This window comes from Gouania willdenowi, chromosome 24, assembly GCF_900634775.1.
Source record: "Gouania willdenowi chromosome 24, fGouWil2.1, whole genome shotgun sequence".
NCBI classification, from domain to species: Eukaryota; Metazoa; Chordata; class Actinopteri; order Blenniiformes; family Gobiesocidae; genus Gouania; species Gouania willdenowi.
Window position 1 is genome coordinate 3,554,634 of NC_041066.1, and position 20,193 is coordinate 3,574,826.

Below are 20,193 nucleotides of genomic sequence, written 5' to 3' on the forward strand. Positions count from 1 at the left end.
TACTGTCCTAAAATTCGATTGTGTTTTGTATTTGTCTCATTTTTTGTACGTTATATCTCAATTGCCATATTATCTAGTACTGGTATTATATCGATCAGTGGCTTTATTAGCTCTGTTATCTATTGCTCCTGACTGCATAGACAGACGTTAATAAACGATCATTGAGCGTGACGCAGGACTTCCGGGTAGGACTGCGGTTCAGTCCGGAACGGTGTCCAGTGTCCACTCTTCACAGTGCAGTGACAGTGGTGTGGCCTGCACGGATCCAAAGCTGGATATCGGTTTCTTTCCCACTTAGTGTTCAGCGGGCGTGTGTGTTCGCCTCAGCCCGAACCATGTCTGCTTCGGCCGGATGTTCTCCGTCGGGCCACAGCGCAGGCCTCGGCCCCGGGATGTCCATGTTTCGCTGGTTGGAAGTGCTGGAGAAGGAGTTCGACAAAGCCTTCGTGGACGTGGATCTCTTGCTGGGAGAGATCGACCCCGATCAGGTGGACATCACGTACGAAGGTCGTCAGAAGATGACCAGCCTGAGCTCTTGCTTCGCCCAGCTGTGCCACAAAACGCAGACGGTGTTTCAGCTCAATCACAAACTGGAGGTCAGCTTAAGCAACACAGTATCCCCCGCATAGTCAGACCTTCGTCCGCTCACTGCCAACATTCCCAAAGCACAACTGGAGCTGATCGCTGTGATTCACTAGTTGGAAAGAAATGTCACTTTAAAATAGACTTATTTAACTCACTTTTCATCTTTGAAAATGAATGAACAAAATGTCACCATGGGAAAAGAGTTACGCCTACACAAATGATCCTAGCGACTACGGAAACAACGACTTAAGTTATTTTAAATTTCAATTGAAAATCTGTAGGTGATACTGAAGCGATCATATGAACTGCTACCCGATGGTTGTAGAATTTAGATAGAAAAAAAGTGGGAATTTTTAAGTTAGCCAAACCTGATAATTTCCTGGTACTGTATCCAGCAGAGGAAGACAATAAATAGATAAACGGGGAAATAAAGCTACAAATGGTTTCTTTCATTCAGAGGTGAATATCTGAGTGTTTTAATAAGTACATTGTTTAAATAATTGTTTTTTTTGTGTGTGTATGTTCGTGCCAACAATTTATCCAACTTTATATATGCTGTAAAGCACCTTAAATAAACCCAGGGGAGGGGACAAAGTGCTGCACAAAATGACATCACTGTAAAACACCATTAAAGACGAAACATTGTTTAAAAAAACACACACACATAATATGTCACGGTATGAACGTATAAATCGTTGTCAGACACGAGTTAACTGCTTGAAAAATGAAAAAACGCAACCTTTTTCGTCTTTCCGTTTCAAATCATAAAACGAAAAAACCCTGTCAAAATAAAAGCCCAAGGAAGGAAGATAGACAGATATAGACATAATTAATTAGATAGATGATTAAATAAATTATTAGATGATAGAAAAATAATTAAGATAGATAGATAGCACTTGTAAGGTTACAAGGTACTTTACAGAGTGCAAAGAGAAAACAAGATTTAAAACAGAGTAAAAATTGTTCCATAAAATGTCCATCAAAAAACATTGGTAGAATACATAAAAATGAATAAATAAATACATTAAATTAAAATACAGGCCGTCTTATAGAGTTAAGTTTTAAGCAAGGATTTAAAATCTGGTATAGCGAGTTTGAGTTCCATAGCTTAGGGGCTCTGAGGGATAAAGCTCTAGATAGATAGATAATGTATAGACAGGCAGACATACAGACAAATACATACTTACAAGTTATTTTATGTGAGAAAAGACACATTTAAATGTTTGCTTGCGATGATTTTAGATTTTATTTCTGGAGCTGTAGTTAATTGTTTACGTCGCCCTGAAGTGAGCGCTAGTCGCAGTAACTTTGCGTTTATGTGTTTATGATTTAGGTGATTATAAGTTTTGTTGCTTCAGCCTACTCCTTTTGAGCTTTCATTTCTAATGATGTATTTTGTTTTTGGTTTAAAAAAAAAAAAAAAAATAGAATAAAATATGAATGTGAATTGCTCAAATAAACTAAACTAAACTTTAGTTCCCCATTATTCACTGTCAAGGTTGTCACATGTACATGGTTGAAGTTTATCAAGAACATTCATCATGTAAATACTTTTACAGTTGAACTTAAAAGTACATTACCTTATCATTTCATATCAACAAAGCTTAACATAATAGAGAGAGCGAGAGAGAGGTGTTTTTCAGTAAGCAGCTGACCTCATTCATGGGACATGATTTTTATGATAAATATCAATCTGGTTTTAGATCAATCCACTCCACTGAAACTGCTCTTCTGAAAGTTTCCAGTGACGTGAGGATGGCTGCTGACTCTGGTCGTTACAAAGTTTTACTTGATCTGACATCTGCCTTTGACACTGTAGATCACATTATACTGGTTGAGCGTCTTATCCTGATATGGGGTTTTCTGGTGCTGTTCTCCAGTGGTATACTTCTTATATAAATGGAATAACTTTTAATGTTGCTATTAACAATGTAATGTCCAATGTGTCCGACCTGTCATGTGGAGTAGCCGGAGTAGCCCAGGGCTCTGTTCTGGGGCCTGTTTTGTTTTTATTGTATCTGATGCCTCTTGGTCGGTTGATCTGTGATTTTAAAAATGTGTCTCATCATTTTTATGCTGACGATATCCAGTTGTACCGCTCCTCTATTGATTCAGAGTTTCACTTTTTATCTGAGATCTTAGACAGCTTTTCTATCTATAAATATATGTTTTGTTAAGCTATGTTAATATGAAATGATTAGGTAATGTACTTTTAAGTTCAACTGTAGAAGTATTTACATGATGAATATTTTTGATAAACTTCAACCATGTACATGTGACAACCGTGACAGTGAATAATGGGAACTAAAGTCTAGTTTATTTGAGCAATTCACATTCATGATTTTTTTTTTTTTTATTTTATTTTTTTTTACCAAAAACAAAATACATCAATAGGAATGAAAGCTCAAAAGGAGTAGGCTAAAGCAACAAAGCTTATAATCACTTAAATCATAAACACTTAAAAGCAAAGTTACTACGACTAGCGCTCACTTCAGGGGATACTCCCTCTGGTGACGTAAACGAGTAACTACAGCTCCAGAAATAAAATCTAAAATCATCACAAGTATACATTTAAATGTGTGTTTTCTCACATAAAATAACTTTCATGTATGTATTTGTCTGTCTATCTACAGTATCTATCTTGAACTTTAATTCTCAGAGCCCCTATGCTCTGGAACTCAAACTCTCTATACCAGATTTTAAATCCTTGCTTAAAACTTAACTATATAAGAAGGCCTGTATTTCGTTTTAATGTTTTTATTTATTTATTTTTTTTATATATTCTACCAATGTTTTTTGATGTGCATTTTATTGAACCATTTTTACTCCGTCTATGTTTTAAATCCTGTTTTCTCTTTGCACTCTGTAAAGCACTTTGTAACCTTATAAGTGTTTTATATATATATATATATATATATATATATCTTCCTTCCGAGGGCTTTTATTTTAACGCTTTTATTTTTACTTCCTGGTCACGTGTCCTTATTCCTGTCTTTGACAGTTACGGTAAAACAAGAAAAGGAAACGAACAGAAACTGTTCTGCCTCTATTATTCAGATTACCTGATTTAGTGTGTGTTTGTTTCTGAGTTAATTCAGTTGGTTCTCATAAGAAAGCTGTACCTTTAAAAGCACGCAGAGTAGGTCACGTGACTTAGACTCAGGAAGTAATGCAGTCTGGTGAACACTGCTTAGTTTCATTCCTCGTTTGTTCTTGGCAAAACAACTCCCATATCTTGTGCTGTTCGTGGCATCGTTGTTTCACCCTTTCACCTGTCAATAAACCTGGGCTCAGTCGGTCAACCTGGTGTCCAGAGTCTTGATGTGCGGAAGGTGTTGAGCTTACTGCCTTCGTGTACAGTGTGCATAAGGAAGGCAGGATAGAAACTAATTTTTTTGGTTTCCTGTAACCCAAACGAAAAAGGGAAAAACAGTGCAGTTTTTCCATTTTTCAAGCAGTTAAATCCTGTCTGACAACGATTTATACTTTCATACCCTGACCATAATATACCTAACTAGCTAAAAAACACACACACACACACACACAGTGAACACATGGAGTGGCTTGTAAAAGAAATGAGTGAGGTATTTCTCTCTTACCTGCTGTTATGAAGCTGTGTTGTTTTTCTTTCTTCTTCCACTTCAGGCTCAGCTGGTGGACCTTCGCTCTGAGTTGACAGAGGCTAAAGCTGAACGAACTGTCATGGAAAAAGAGGTTCATGACTTGTTGCTGCAGCTTCATTCCCTTCAGCTGCAGCTTCACAACAAGCATGGGCAAGCTGAGGACTCGGACACCATCAAAGACCGACTAGTAAGTTGGAGACATTAACCGAGTGACGCACATCACAAAGGCTGCAGCTTTCCAATTATAGAGAGGTAAATGATCAATCAGACAAGATTGATATGTGGCCATACCAGCCTGTCATTGTACCGTTAGATCTCTGAAGCAAAGCAGGTCTGGTCCTGGTTAGTAGTTGGATGGGAGGCCACTGAGAATTCCAGGTGCCACAGTGGGGTGGCAGTCACCCCAGTGGGGTGGCAGTCACCCCAGTGGTGTCTATCATTGTGTCCCTGGCACTTCACCCACATTGCCTAGTATGAATATAGTGTGTGAGTGAGTGAGTGTTGGTGGTGTTTGGAGGGGCTATGGCAGCCTCGCTTCCGTCAGTCTGCTCCAGGGCGGCTGTGGCTACAATAGCAGTATTCACAGCCTAATACAACAAAGGCTGGCAAGATTAAAAAAAAAAAAAAAGAAACAACCAAAATTAAAAAGAAAAATGTAATTCTTGAAATAAACACAACTTCAAAGTATAGTTTGGAGAACCTTAGGTAAACACTGCAGTCCTACCTATGCTATACTCTAATTCCATAATGGTGGACCAGTAAGGATCAGAAAAGCTTCCAACATTGGTCACATTGACCTAATTTTAATCATGATTCATCAAAGCCAGTGGAAGAGGCTGCGCCTTGAATGGGACATTCGAGAAAAATAACAGCAAATTATTGTTGGTGCTGGGAAGAATCCTCAACACATTTCAAGCTCTCATCTATCAACCTTGCATGAAAATGGGTGCAGAAGTCCACATTTGGTCATACGACAGGACCAACGTGTGATTTATGAAACGTTTGTAGTTGACCAATCCCAGCGTATAAATGATCGGGTATTGATAAATGCGGCGGCTGAATTCGAGCATTATTATTTTATCATGCCCCCCTGTTTCGGAGGCCCCGCCCACTAAGGTCAAACAAGAAAACAAAGTTTTTCGGCATTCTCACAGCTGAGGTGGAGCAAAACAAAGATGTTCTTTTTGAACGTGTAAAAACTTGATTTAAAAGCTGCAGTTCTTAAAATCATTAATCGCTCCACGTTCCCCCCTCCCCTCCTGGAAAACTCACTTGCATGCACACCCACAACTGTGGAACTTTTTGCGACTGCTTTCTCCATAGAGACAAATAACACATGTATGGACTTTATCTTATTTTATTGGAGAGTTTTCTGATGTTTTAGAGACAGCATGTATCTCCTTTGAGCACAGTAAGAGGCTCAGAGCCGCTCCTCACACAAGCAGCCACTTCACCGCCTCCTGAGCTCAGCTGATCAGAGAAGGTTCACTCCGTGTCCACTTTAGATAATGTTCCTCTTAGGTTCACAAGCTATTTATCTCATGAGTTATTATCTCTCTCTGACTCGGGGCAGACTGTGCGGTGGACTGCACGTGATCCACTTTCAATCCGTGCAGTCAGAGGAAACTCCACTGGGTCCGTTCCTCCTGCACACGTTTTTGCCTTTATTCTGTTGCTTCTCCACCTCAGTCTTTCTTTTACCTCTTGATTTGTCGTGTGAGAGACTTATGCTTGAATATAATGCAATGGGACTGTCCCTATTCTCAGATTGAGAACACGCATTGACTTATAATGAGCAGCTTGAGCAGCCAATAGTAATATTTAAAACAGCTCATGAGAGAAGGAAGAAAAAAGTGGTTAGCTGCTAAAGGAGCATTATGCGAGTAAAATTGCAGACCAAAATACTGTTTGAATTGTGTCCAAATTTTGAGAGATATTTTAACAATTTTATTCTTAGCATACAGACCTGATGTGAGATCTTGTTGCAGCGTACACTCACATAAAAATAATGCGGAAACTTGTGTGAATATGGTCAAATGCACGTCTGAACGTATAAGTTGAAAAATGAGGGCCATTGAGACAAACATGGAAAAGTAAATACAAAACTCATATCAAGCAAATTAAATGAATTTGTGCTTCCATCAGTACCAGTTCCAGTAGATTCAGCTAAATTTCAGCCCATTGCTCCTGTTGTTCTTCCACCAACAAGCATACATCTCAAACCCTGTGGAGACGGGCTTTAATATTTCACTAATGTGCAGTTTGCTTTTTGGTTTTGATGACCTAACATGGTTACACCTCGTGGAAAATGATCATCATTTAAAGTAGAGAAGGGTGATACTATTGGCCGATATTTGCTATAAAATCTGATACCAGTTGACATCTATATCAGTTTTTCCACCAATTTTGAAAGGTTAATTCATCCACTTTTGGGTTTATTTTCAAAGCTTCTTTGGATGCAAGTTAATTAGCTTCAAACAGCTAAGTTACAAGCTAACATTCCATTTTTGTTCTGCTCTCAGCAAAAGGGTTGAATGGACAGATTAATTGCTGGCTTTGTTGTGATGTTTTCCTTTTTTAAACTTGAGGGTTTTTCCTCTTGTTTAGTTTGTTTATCTGTGTCTGTAGCCTGAATTGCACTTATATCTGTTAAAATATCTATTGTATTAAAGCATGAAGACCTAGCTAACAAAAACTAACAGATTGATAATTGTTCCACAAGCTGTAATTAGCTGTCTCTTCTTTACTTCTGTTCATTTCAATTCAGAATTGCAGTTTGCATGTTTCAAAACTACATTTAAGTGTTGATCACAGTACCCCTTTGCACTGCTGTCACTTTGCTCTAAAAGCTTTTACCTTCAATGCTAATGAGCTGATTTATTTCCAAATTAAACTCAGTTTGAGGTCATTCTGTCTTGCTTCAATTGAGACTTTCCTGATTCTAAGACCTTCTGTTCTTACTCTGCTCTTTCCCCTTAAAGCCGGCATCGTCATTGGAAGACATGGTAAGTGCATTAATACGCTGTGCAGATATGCTCAACTCGTTCATGAGGATGTAGCTAAAGTATTCTAGAGTCCAACTATAGTGTGCTGCTGGTGTTCATAAAAGGGAGCACTACAGAAGCTTGATAACTTCTCTGTTGGCTTGGGATATGAAAGAGCATCATGTTCTTCACTTTGTAATAATGAGTGTCTCTCAGCTCTTTCAACATCGACAGAATCAAAGAAACACTTTTTTAAAGAAAATAATTTCATTATAAAGAAGGAAATAAATACCATTTTTTTCCCCCATATTTTCTTAATACATACCCTGTTGTTTGTTTAATGTCAGATGTGAGTTCTACCTCAGATGTGCACTGATTCATTATTTACAAAATGCATTGCACGTTTTCTTCGATTGAGCATTTATTTAATGTCTATGTTTTAATTGAGTTTTTTTCTTTTTAAATGGTAAAGATTACGTTTGAAATAGAAGTACTTATATTTGGCCGTTTTATTTCTGGTCCTTATTTTGAATTTGGGGGAGGGGGGGATTGAGCAAGATTATAGTGTTTCACATTCGTCCATTTCTCACTCATTCTAGACCAACCTTTCTGAAACTGTGATCTACTTCGTAGGTACTTTATAGTCTGAAGGCCTACCTGTGAGAAAAGTGGTTTCATGGTTTCACTTTAAATAGATGGTAAGATGATAAGGAAGGCTAGCAGTAACTTAAAAAGGTCAGAAAAGTTTCAACATGCAACACTTTATTTCTCCTAATGGCAGCCACCCCAGTGGTATCTGTCATTGTGTCCTTTGTCAGGACACTTCACCCACATTGCCTAGTATGAATGTAGTGAGTGTCGGTGGTGGTCGGAGGGGCCGATGGCGCACTTTGGCAGCCTCAGGGCAGCTGTGGCTACAATAGTAGCTTAGTGGAATTTATTAATTCCACTAATAAAGGATTATTAATTTATTAATTTATTAATTCCACTAATAAAGGAATTCTGATTCTGAAGGAATTCTGATTCTGAAGGAATTCTGATTCTGATAAGTGTGGAGTGAAAGAATAATCCCTTAATTCTGTAAAGCGACTGAGTGTCCAAAAAAGCGCTATATGAAATTGATTTATTATTATTAATTTATGCGATTGTTTAATTTTCATGAAATTTCATAGAAAACTATCATCTTCCTATTTTACTAGCTACTAACAAACAACTTTTAGCTAATCGTATAACATGTAACAGTTATAAAATGCAACATTTTTTTTAATGAAAATCCAACTTGCGTTTTTAAATTTATATTACATATATAACATACCAGAAACCTTACACCAAATCTGCAGCACTTAGAAACATTGGTCACATTGTTTTAGTGAAAATAAACATTTAAAGATGGTCATTTAATCCGGAAACTGTATCAGGTGCAGCAGTATTTAAGTAGGCTACTATCTACATCTGTCACCTTTATTTAGCTTTGGGAGTTTGAATCCTGGAACGTTAATCAGATTATAGATAAAGCCGATTAGTGACTAGAGCTCCTGAGGGCCCCTCACATGGTCCATGTGGGGCACCATGTTGGTGACCCCTGTTCTAGACATTCTCACTTGTTTTCGGGTGAAAAATAGCGTGTAAATGTGTGATACTATTAACCAAAAACATGCATGTGAGGCATTTCTATGTCATCTTGGGGTAGTGATTTAAAGAAAGATAACACAAAAAAAACAGTATTATTTTTTTGTCGTTTCAGATCGTGAATTTGTTTTTTTCCGTCTCACAGAGGCCTTTACTTTTTTAAGTTTCTGATGTGTCCAAATGAGAATCTGATCTTTTTAATTTGTAATGTTTTTAATTATGTTTTGTATGAATTGTGGTTTTTTGCAGCAAGCAAAAAAAAAAAAAGAATCAGACCTCTCTCTCTCTCTCTCTCTCTCTCAATTCAATTCAAAACAGCTTTATTGGCATGAAAAACAGGTTTACATTGCCAAAGCAAGTGTGACATCGAACAATGTACACATGAAAAGTGTGTGTGCAAAACAATAAGATAAAATAAAGATGACAATGTTTTTACTATATATAGTGTGTGGAACAAAATGTACAATTAAATAAGAGGAAAAGGTTATGTACATAAATTTTACATCAATATACACTATCAATCTCTCTCTCTCTCACTATATATATATATATATATATATATATATATATATATATATATATATATATATATATTTTTTTTTTTTTTTTTTTTTTTTTTTTTTTTTTTTTTTTTTTTTTTTTTCTTTTTTTTTTTCTTTTGAGTGGTGCTGGCAGTCGCTTGCAGGCTAGATCATCAGGCTTTTAAAAATTTAGATTTAATGCAATTAAAAAAGGAGTCCAACGCTCCTCAAAGCACGTTATTTTTTTTTGTTTTCTGAGAGCAGACATCTTTTCCATGGAAATAAATTCTGTGAGGAGATTTTGCCATTGGTTTATGTTTAAGGATTTTTTGTCTTTCCAATTTAGTAATATTGTTTTTTTTGCTATGGCTAGTGCCGCAAGGATTGATTGTGATTGGTTTGCTGGAGGTTGAAGCATTGTCAGGTCTCCAATCAAACAAAGATTTGGAGATAAAGGAATTCTGTAGTCCAAAATGGAGGACAGTTTTTCAGTGATTAGAATCCAAAAGTGTTGAACTGGGGAGCAAAGCCATAAGGCATGTAAATAGGAATCCGCTGTATTCTGGGTGCACTGAGAGCAGATGTCTGTTGCTGAGAAGCCCATTTTATGCATTTTCTGTTGGGTAATGTGGGATCTGTGGAGGACCTTGTATTGAATTAGCTGAAGGTTTGTGTTTTTTGTCATCTTAAAAGTATTACAACAAATTTCTGCCCAGAAATCAGTGCTCGGGGTGATTGAGAGTTCGGCCTCCCACTTCGCGATTGGTAAGTAATTACAGTTAGTGTTCGAAAGCGCTCTGTATATTTTTGAGAGTTTTTTTGATTTTGTTGAGATTTTTTTCATATATATAGCCAGTTCTGGAGGTTGTAACGTAGTTAAGTCTAGTGGAGTGGTTTTCTTTATTGTCTCTGTTACTTGTAAGTACTGTAGAAAGTTACTTTTATTTATATCGAATGCTTGGGTTAGATTGTTATATGACCTGATCTTGTCATTTTCAAAAAGGTCTTGGAGATGAGTGATTCCACTCTCTTCCCATGTCTTCAGATAGAGTGGTGTTTTTTTATTTTTAAAGTCGGGGTTGTGCCAGATTGGAGAGAGTATACTAGTTTTTAATTGGCCATTTGTGATGTCCAGGGCTTTCCACCATGCAGTCAGTGTGGAGGCAATTAGTGGGTTTTTAAAGCAGTTGTGATGTTTGAGGGTCGCAGTGATAAAAGGGAGATCAGAGAGTTTAATGTGTTTGCAGTCTAACTGTTCTATTTCTAGCCAGGTGTTGTAGTATTCTTTTGGATTTAGCCATTCTGTTAAATATAGTATTTGGTTTGCTAAGTAATAATGCATGAAATTAGGGGCTTCTAAACCACCCTCGTCTTTGTTTTTTTGAAGGGTAGAAAGGCTTATTTTAGGTTTTTTATTTCTAGTATAGAATTTTGTAGTTGTAGAATCTAATCTTTGAAACCATTGTTTTGGTGGTTTTAGTGGTATCATTGAGAACAAGTAGTTTATTTTTGGTAAGATTTTCATTTTAACTGAGGCTATCCTGCCAAGTAGTGAGATGGGGAGATTGTTCCATCTCCGCAGATCTTCTGTGACTTTGTCCAACATCGGATCATGATTTAGTTTAATTAATTCATTTAAGTTTGGTGATATATTTAAGCCTAGATATTTAATTGTATTTGTGGTGGAGGGGTGTTGTGGATTTTGGTGTGCAGGATTCCAAGAGTTTTTTGTCAAAGGGAGGATTGATGATTTTGTCCAGTTAATGGAATAGTCTGATAATTTAGAGAAGCTGTTTATTAGATTAAATACTTCCTCTAAAGAGGATTGCGGTTCTTCCAAATAGAGTAAAATGTCATCCGCGTAGAGATTAATTTTGTGTTCTGAGATGGATGAGTGGATTCCTTTAATAACAGAGTTCTGACGTACAGCTGCTGCGAGAGGTTCAACGAATATTGCAAAAAGCAAAGGTGAGAGTGGACAGCCTTGTCTGGTTCCCCTCTGCAGTGTGAAGCTTGGGATGTTATTTTGTTTGTGGTTACTGAGGCCTTAGGTTTATTGTACAGGGTGGAGATCCATTGTATGAATGATTCTCCGAAGCCAAATTTGCCAAGGACAGTTAGGAGGAATGACCAGTTTACTCTATCAAATGCTTTTTCTGCATCGAGTGACAAGATTATTGTTTTCTTTTTAGAGTTCTGTGCCATGTTGATCACATTAAACAGTCTTCTCACATTGTCTGTGGAGTGTCTATTTTTAATAAAACCTGTCTGGTCTTGGTGTATAATTGACTGTACTACTTTCTCTAACCTGGATGTGAGTGCTTTGGAAATAATTTTTAAGTCTGTGTTAATAAGTGAGATGGGACGATAGCTTGAGGGTAATATGGGGTTTTTGTCTGGTTTAAGTAACAATTTAATGTTCGCTGTATTCATGTGACCTCCTACATGCCCTTTATTTTTGATCTCTGTTACTACTCTGAAAAATAGTGGAGCCAGCATTGACCAGAAATGTTTAAGGAATTCAGCAGGGAACCCATCTGGACCTGGTGCTTTGCCTGTTGACATGCTATCTAAAGCATTTTGTAATTCTTGTAAGGTTAATGGTGAGTCTAAGGTGGTTTTCTGATCTATAGTGAGCTGTGGTAGGTTTAGTTTATTAAGAAAGGTTTTAATATCTTCAGGGTCAGGGTTTAAATTTGATGAGTATAAGTTTTGATAATAATCATGAAAGATGTTATTAATGTCCTGAGGTAAGTTTAAAGTTTGACCTGCGTTATCAGAAATTGCTGCTATAAAGGAATTTTCTTTACTATGTTTGAGCTGATTTGCTAAATATTTGCCTGATTTATTATTGTAGTCAAAGTTTTTGTATCGTAATTGTTGCAAAATGAAGTCGGTTTTTTTAGATAAGATGATATTCAGATTAAGTTTTGTATTTTGGAGTTTTTCCCATAAAAGTTCAGAAGGGTTAGCTGCGTATTCTTCCGTAAGTTTTTTGATCTTTTCTTCAAGTGTTTTTTCTGCCATCTGTTCCTGTTTTTTCTTAAAAGAAGAGTATGATATAATCTTCCCTCTAATGACAGCCTTGCCAGTTTCCCAGAGTAAGGACGGTGATATTTCCGGGGATTAATATATATATATATATATTAATTCTGATGTGTCGTCATTTTGACGTGGAATGGCTTCATTCTAGGAACAAGAGCTGGAGTTCAGTAGGAAGGAGAAACTAGCAGAAACCCGGCTGGAGACAGAAGTACGACTGTATAAGAAAGAGAATGAAGCGCTCCGCAGACACATGGCAGTGCTGCAGGCTGAAGTGTATGGAGCCAGACTAGCTGCCAAGTATTTGGACAAAGAGCTGGCTGGCAGGTAAGCACTTCTGTCACTAAACCAGTTGCCAGTGATGAGGTTAAGGCCACAGGCGTACATTGGATCTGTTTTGTTTCAAACCTATTCAAACTTGGAACCACTTTATCCAAAAAAAAAAAAAAACATCACGCACACACCCTAAATATCCTCTGTAACAGTCCTTAAAATAAAAAAATATTATCTGGAAGAAAATGGTGCTGTACAGCCCTAATTACAACCATTTTCTAATTACATAAGTGAAGATGATAATACTTGTAGCACTGCTTATCCATGTGTATAAATTTGCTACTTTGTATTTGTCAAGAGGAGTGATATTCTCAGTTTTACTTTTGGTTGTTAATCACACTTCATTGGTCACCTCATAGTTAATGATAAGCCTAGACTCTTCAGAATGTATTTTTCAAAGCTTTCTGTGATTATGCTCCTGAGTTAATATCAACTGTGTGTATCTGTAAGTCTGTAAATATATCATGTGATGTATAATAATATATTCTTATTTATAGTGACAGACAGGGAATGGCTGCATCCACAGACAGGAGCCTAAAACCGCAGACCAGGAAATGCCAACACAGACTAGTAACCCGATACTACAGAGTAAAACAAGAACAGAGCATGAAATAAAAGCTCACAGAAAATATGCCAGCAAGTAATCAAAATCATCACCCCGAGTAGCCTATACGAACAGAAAATAAATCTGTTCCTCATGGTTTGCCAAATATCTTTGAGTTTATGTATTGACTACATCACCCTTTTGCTATATATATAGATAAAAGTACAGGAGGCTATACACTTAAAAATTTTAAATTAAAACATGTAAACACAAATAAGATAAACATGTAAAAAGAGAGATATTTGGTGGCTGTTTTAGAGAATATACAATGATTCTTCTTTCTTTATTCTTGCATTGTTTAGATTTTAGAATGTGAATTGAGAAGTTTTTTTTTACAATTGTAATGCTCCCAGTCATTTTTATTTTATGGTGCAATATAATACCTGTACATTTATTTTTTATAAACGTGCATAAAATGTCACGTATCAAACGTTTCTTCAAAAACAAAAATATTGTTTTTAATAAATTCAGAGAATTTATATTTGAAATGAACTTCTTTTTTTAAAGTAATCAGTTTGTAGAATTTTCACAAAGTTCCCACTCATTCCTGCTTCCCAACTCTGAATGTGAAAGTAGTTGTTGGGAACATATATGAACCAATATTTTAAAATTAAACTTTCTATGTAGGTTGATATTTGGCCCCAGAAAATAAGGATATACAGTAAGACGTCATCAAATCCTGTGGTGCAAAGAGGCCCTAATGTTTGGGTTCATCTCGCAGGGTTCAGCAGATCCAGTTACTAGGCCGTGACATGAAAGGTCCTGCACATGACAAGCTGTGGAATCAGCTGGAAGCAGAGATTCACCTTCACCGTCATAAGACTGTCATCCGAGCATGCAGAGGTCGCAGCGACCATAAGAAGCCTCTGTCCTCTCCGGTGGGACATGTGAGTGACCAATCAGAAAGCGACAAAAACTGCACTTTGTTGTCTTTTCACATCTGTTTTTTTCCTGTTAATTAAGGACCCAGACATGTTAAAGAAGACCCAGGGAGTTGGCCCAATCAGAAAGGTGGCACTGGTCAAAGAGGATCACGAAGGCCTGGGAATATCAATCACTGTAAGATTACAGAATTACTGTATATTACTGAATATTGATTTCTCTTTGTTTATGTTGTCTACTTTTTAAGCACAATTATCATAATTTATTTTCTGTCAAGACAGAACAGAAGGATTCTAATCAGATGTTTGTCAAAGGTTTTATGAGTGGATTTTTCACACTTGAAACTGCACCCATATAGAAGAAGTAGCAACCTGAGTAATACACAGTAGAATGAGTTAGGAATGTAGCCTCAAGCTATTTAAATCCACAATGATCAACCCTTTGAGTTAGTTTGACTAATGTAAAGGTCCAGTATTGTGCTATTTTTAACTCATCTTCAGTTGTTCTAAGAACCCCAACAACATAGTTTAAGGTTTTTTTTTGCAAACACCTGTTTTCTGGAGTTTTAGCCTTCTGAAAAGTCCCTTTTAGAGCGCTCCTTCATGCATATGCATGAGTAGACGTAAACACACGCTGCTTCAGCAACAGCAGTAGTAAATCATTAACAGTCTTCCTTCTCCTCTTTACCTCTTTCGACCACAGAAATAGTCAATTTAAGATGATATTCCATTGTTTTGTCCAACTGCTGCATCGCATTGGGTTACAAACATGTCAGATTATTCCATAAAGGCGATACGAGGCAGTATAACGGCGACTAAAAGTGGAACTGATTGTGAGCGCTCGCTCTGCGCCACAGGGAAGTAAACTCTCAACTATCTGCTGAGTCGGCTGTTTCCAACACTCACATGAGCTTTACTTTCGCTTTCATACCGGACACTTCTGTCAGACAGAACTCCTTGCTTCACAGCAGTCATTGAATATGACACGGGACTCCAGTTTAAATCAACAGCTGCAACGTTTATTTTGCCAATTCCTCAAAAACGGCATTATAATCAATCTGCTCCAGTTGAACACGCTCCCTCACTTCGCACACTGGTTGAGCAGTTAAAGGGCCACGCACCCACACTCACACACACACACACACTGACAACAAATGTTATATTCAAGTCCTGCATGGAATTTTTGAACTCTTCCACTCCGTCACAGTCACAAAACAGCACTTAGGTTCCGAAATATAGTACCGTTTGATTTTCCGTGAATCAGGTAGTGCCAAAAGAAAAAAACAACCTGAATTCATATGATGGGATCGATGATTGTTTTTATAAAACACTGATCGGTATTCGGCCCAAAAATCCTGATTGTGTAAAGCCTAGAGGAAACTAAACTTTTTCAACTCATCATAATACTGCACCTTTAGAAATACTCTTGCATGCTTAACTCATTCAGTGCCAGCCATTTTCAGAATTTCTACCCCCCTTAGTGTCAGCCGTTTTAGAATACTATGTACTATGACAATCTGAAATCTGACACCAGCTTCTAAAAGATTAAAGTCTCCACTTTCATAAAAAAAAAATGTCTGTAGCTTGTTTAGTTCTTCCGTAAAAGTGCGCTGCTACCACCATGTCACCTATTATTTTGCTATCTGGCTCACAGTTGAATGTTTTGCTTACTGTATTTTGTATCTGTTGGCCCAGCCTTTCCTATAAAACCTGACACCCACCTCCTTGCAAACTGTAGTACGTAGGTTGGATTGATAGAGTTCAGTATTCAATACCACTCACAAGTGTCACCCATCCTCTCCTGCATCTCCACCTCCTCATCCTCCTAACCACCGGCTCCTGTCTGTGCTAAAGGCTCAAACATGTATGGCTCTGGTCCACCATGGTTGTGACTGTTGGGAGGAGACTCTGGAGGCGAAAAGTCTTCCACCTCAAATGACCTCTGGGGCAAAAGTGTCCACACTGTTTAGCTCGTTAGCTAGCAGTTGTGATGGGTTTTGATTCTGTGTGTGCGGGGACGGAGGGGAGGGGGCGGTTACTGAAAGTCTACTGTTACAGCAGTAGCGCCCATAATCAAAGCTTTTCAGGATTAAATTGGAAGCTGTGTAGTTGGAGGTTGTGGTGCAGTTCCTTCTGAGCCGATAACTGCACGAACACTCATTTATTTTAGTGAATACACTGACTTCATTTACTTATGTAGGCTACAGAATAAATTTAAATAGAAGAGTTGTTGCAGACCTTTAGTAGATCAGCCCCTTATTGTTGTTCTGCTGCTGTGTGGTTTTTTTTTTTCCGCAGGGTGGGAAGGAGCATGGCGTTCCTATCCTAATCTCAGAGATTCATCCCAGTCAGCCGGCAGACAGATGTGGAGGTCTGCATGTAGGAGACGCCATTCTTGCTGTTAACAGTATCAATCTGCGAGACGCCAAGCACAAGGAAGCTGTCACCATTCTTTCCCAGCAGGTAACACACACACATGCACACTTGTTGCGTTCCTCAGTGTCTGACTCTGACTTTGTGTGCATTAGCGAGGGCAGATTGAGTTTGAGGTTGTGTACGTGGCTCCAGAGGTGGACAGCGATGATGAGAATGTGGAGTATGAGGATGACGATGGCCATCGCTACAGGCTTTATCTGGATGAACTGGAAGGCAATGGCACATCTCCACCAAGCAACAGCTCGGCATCACTCCAAGGTAAGAGATCAGAGAAAGATGGGAATCCGTCACTCTGTATTGTTGGGATGGACCTTTAATTCTCCACTACAAAGGCTGCTTCTCACATTCTTTATGCAGTAAATAGGAATGCTCATTTGGTATCTGTATTGGTCTGTTGTGTTAAGTCGGTCCTTGTTGTACACACTTGGTTTTTGGCTCCATGTTTAATCTTAATCATTGTTTCCTCGTCAGCGTTGGAGAAACTGTCTCTTCGCAATGGACCCGAGGATGGAGGTCCTGTGAACTCTTGTGAGACACCAACAGAGGAAACCATTACAAAGCTTCCTGAGACTGGTTCTTCCTTCTAGAAGTCTGACAATATCTATAAAGTATGGACAAATAAGGAAAACCTACAAAGGAATATAAAGACAATCCTTAGAACAATGGGAAATTACTTTGAGCAGGTTGTTGCCTTCTGTTTGCTCATAGTAGTCGGCCAGTAACTGATGTAATACAGAGTGTGTGTGTGTGTGTGTGTGTGTGTGGAAGTGGGATGACACACAGTTGCACGTCAGAGGAAGTTACTTTACATACACAAACATTTTATTAAAAATTGTACCAAAAAAGAGAAATTAGTTTGAATGAAAGAATTGTTCTCAGTTACAGTTGAGAGTTTTTAAAAGATGAACATTAATTGGCCCTGCAACCTTAGAACAAACACGTTGACTGCTTAGAGCTCAAGTAGCTTAGAAATCTTTGTGGTGAAAGTAGGAACGATGTGAGCAACATAAAGCCAGATTCAGCAGCAGGTCACTTGTCAAAGTTTTAGAAGTTAGCTTTCTGTGTTCACCATGTATCCAAAGAAGCCAATCATGAGCAATCATTGAGCTGCATTCTGTAGTGAGGGGCCCCTGCTGAAGGCACCAAAAATTGAATTCAATAAAAAGCTGCTAACTGAGAGCTAGCAGGTGGGAAATGAACCAATGAGCAAGGCTTTATTGCTACTGTGTCATCTTACATATCGTACAGTTTTTAAAGCAAGCCAACAGTCTATAGAGATCTTTAAAAGCTAATGAGCAGTGACTTTGTCATTACTGAAGACAGTATGGTTTGATCAAGCTGCTGCCTTTTTTGCGCTCGAACTTTAAAAAGTGTCATATTTTGGAATTTCAGGTAGCTTCACAGTGTTTGGAAAATGGCACCTTAGAGAAGGTCCTTGTAACTTAGACTGGTCCATTTTAAGGTGGAACAAGCAGCACATGGGCCTCATTTATGTTGTTAGAAGTAGAAAGACAGCATGTTACTAAATTGCATACAATTTTAAATCCTCTAAAGCATCACTTTTCCTATTGTGGTGAATGAGGGCTGCGTGTGTGGTTACATTATTTGTCTGATGCACTGGCAGTGGACATTACTCTAATAACTCCAGACTCCTAAAACTTGTGTGTGTGTTGCAGTATTTTGTATTGTTTATTGTGCTGCAATTCATTGAATGCAGCTTTAAGTGTTTTGTATGAACTGGCTGGGTTGAATAAAATGATATTTACACACCGCTCGACTTTGATTAAAGGTGGAATGGTCCAATTTTACCTTGTACATTCAACACATTTACAAAATCGATACTGCTGTTTAACAGACAAGAGCGCTCAGCACAAACCTCCACTAAGACCCAAATATTCTCTTAGTCAGATATTGTCAGTTATCTGGATGTTTAATCCTGATCATGGTACCATGATCATTCACACTTTGACAATCAACATACAGCAGGTTCACGTGTATGGGCACACCCATTTTTTTTTAAGAAAATTGCAATTAAATGTGCAATCTGGATCCTATCTGGATGAAACTTTGGGATAATTGAGGAACCCAACCTTACATAACTGAGTCAAATTAGATAAAGATCAGTCATGATGATCTGGGATGTGAATTTTTGAAATTCTACCAATGATGAGAGATCATGGTGGTTAATCTTCCATGGCCTTAGTTCTGTCTTTGGCTGAAGTCTTTATACATACTGTATGCATTCAGCAGAAAAAAGTGGGTTTGGGGTTTAGTTGCTCTTTCAAGTACTGATGACGTAATCCTGCTAACAGACAAACTAATACCAGTGAAAGGGATTAACTCCTTGGTGGAATAAGTAAATTAAAAATGCAGTTTTTTGCTTATGCTTGAAATCAATGATTTTTTAAAATAAGTATAATGAAAATTTTCCAAAAGATGCTACAGATCTTTGTGCATCTATTATTTTTTTCTCCAATGGAGAAAGGTAAGTTCCAACTACTGCTTTTTTTCCATGTTTGTAGTGAATTTTTATTTTATTTTGATTTGATTGTGACGTTATAGTTGTACATATTGTGCTTGTGTTGTGTAATCAGTTAAGCCAGTTTTGTGACAAGTGTGTTACTTTGATTTCATGTGTTTATCGGATAAATCCACTTGGCCTGTGACTAAAGGAAGATTCTATAGCGATTGTACCAATTGGGCTTCTGTAAACCTTCAATTCCTACTACATCTGTCCAAAACAAATGTGTCTTTTCAACTGCAGGAGACATAGTCAAAGTCCAAAGGTCTTAATTGTTGCCAGAAAATTTCAACATGCCAATATAGTTGAAAAAGAACATCTTCATAATTCCATATCTTAAATCTGGGCTACTTCTAGTTTGAAAGAAAAATTAAATTAGACTGGCATATTCAAATTTTAAGATATATACTGTATAGCTGTGTGGAGTTTGCATGTTCTCCCCATGGGTTTATCCTGGTACCCCGACTTCCTCACAATCCAGAAACATAACTGTTAGGTTCACTGAAGTCTCTAAATTGCTGTTGAGTTGCTGTCTGTGTGTGTTAGACTGGCGCTCTGTCCAGGGTGTACCCCTGCCTAACGCCCAATGAGAGCTGGAGATGGCACCAGCAGACCCCCGCGACCTTGTAAAAAAGAGTAAGCGGGTCAGAAAAAAAAATATATATATATATATAGTCAAATACAAACATTGTTTTTTTTTTTTTTTTCAAACTGCATTTATTTGGTGGGGTTTTTTTTTTTTAAGCTTTCCAGAAATATCGTCTCATATCGTATATTGTCTCCACGTTATCTTTTTATGTTGTCACGCCCCTATTAAACAGTGAAATTGAGGCAAAAGCAAATCAGAAAACCCCGACCTTATTAGCATATATCAGCAGAATTTTGCATCCACACAGTTGTGATTTTCATTATTTAGTTTTTTTTTTTTTTCTTAAACATCGAAATAAAAATAAAAAAACAAACATTATGAGGTCACTACGCCATGTGCGTCTGTTGCGTGCTTACGCAGAAGTGCTACGCGCCGTAGCTGATGG

General features: G+C 37.7%; 1 protein-coding gene across 2 annotated transcripts; it reads left to right on the forward strand.

The window, feature by feature from the left end:
- Positions 1–154: 154 nt before the first annotated feature.
- Positions 155–18,451, forward strand: gopc (golgi-associated PDZ and coiled-coil motif containing). 2 transcript variants are annotated; one of them, XM_028440171.1, is made up of 9 exons: positions 155–596; positions 4,231–4,395; positions 7,190–7,213; positions 12,536–12,711; positions 14,043–14,208; positions 14,285–14,380; positions 16,501–16,665; positions 16,731–16,896; positions 17,110–18,451. In XM_028440171.1, exons 1-9 carry the CDS (start codon positions 336–338, stop codon positions 17,223–17,225), a joined length of 1,335 nt encoding a protein of 444 aa, XP_028295972.1. In that variant the 5' UTR covers positions 155–335; the 3' UTR covers positions 17,226–18,451. The 2 variants fall into 2 exon arrangements, with proteins under 2 accessions (XP_028295972.1, XP_028295973.1); XM_028440172.1 differs by lacking the exon at positions 7,190–7,213.
- The last annotated feature ends 1,742 nt before the right edge of the window (positions 18,452–20,193 follow it).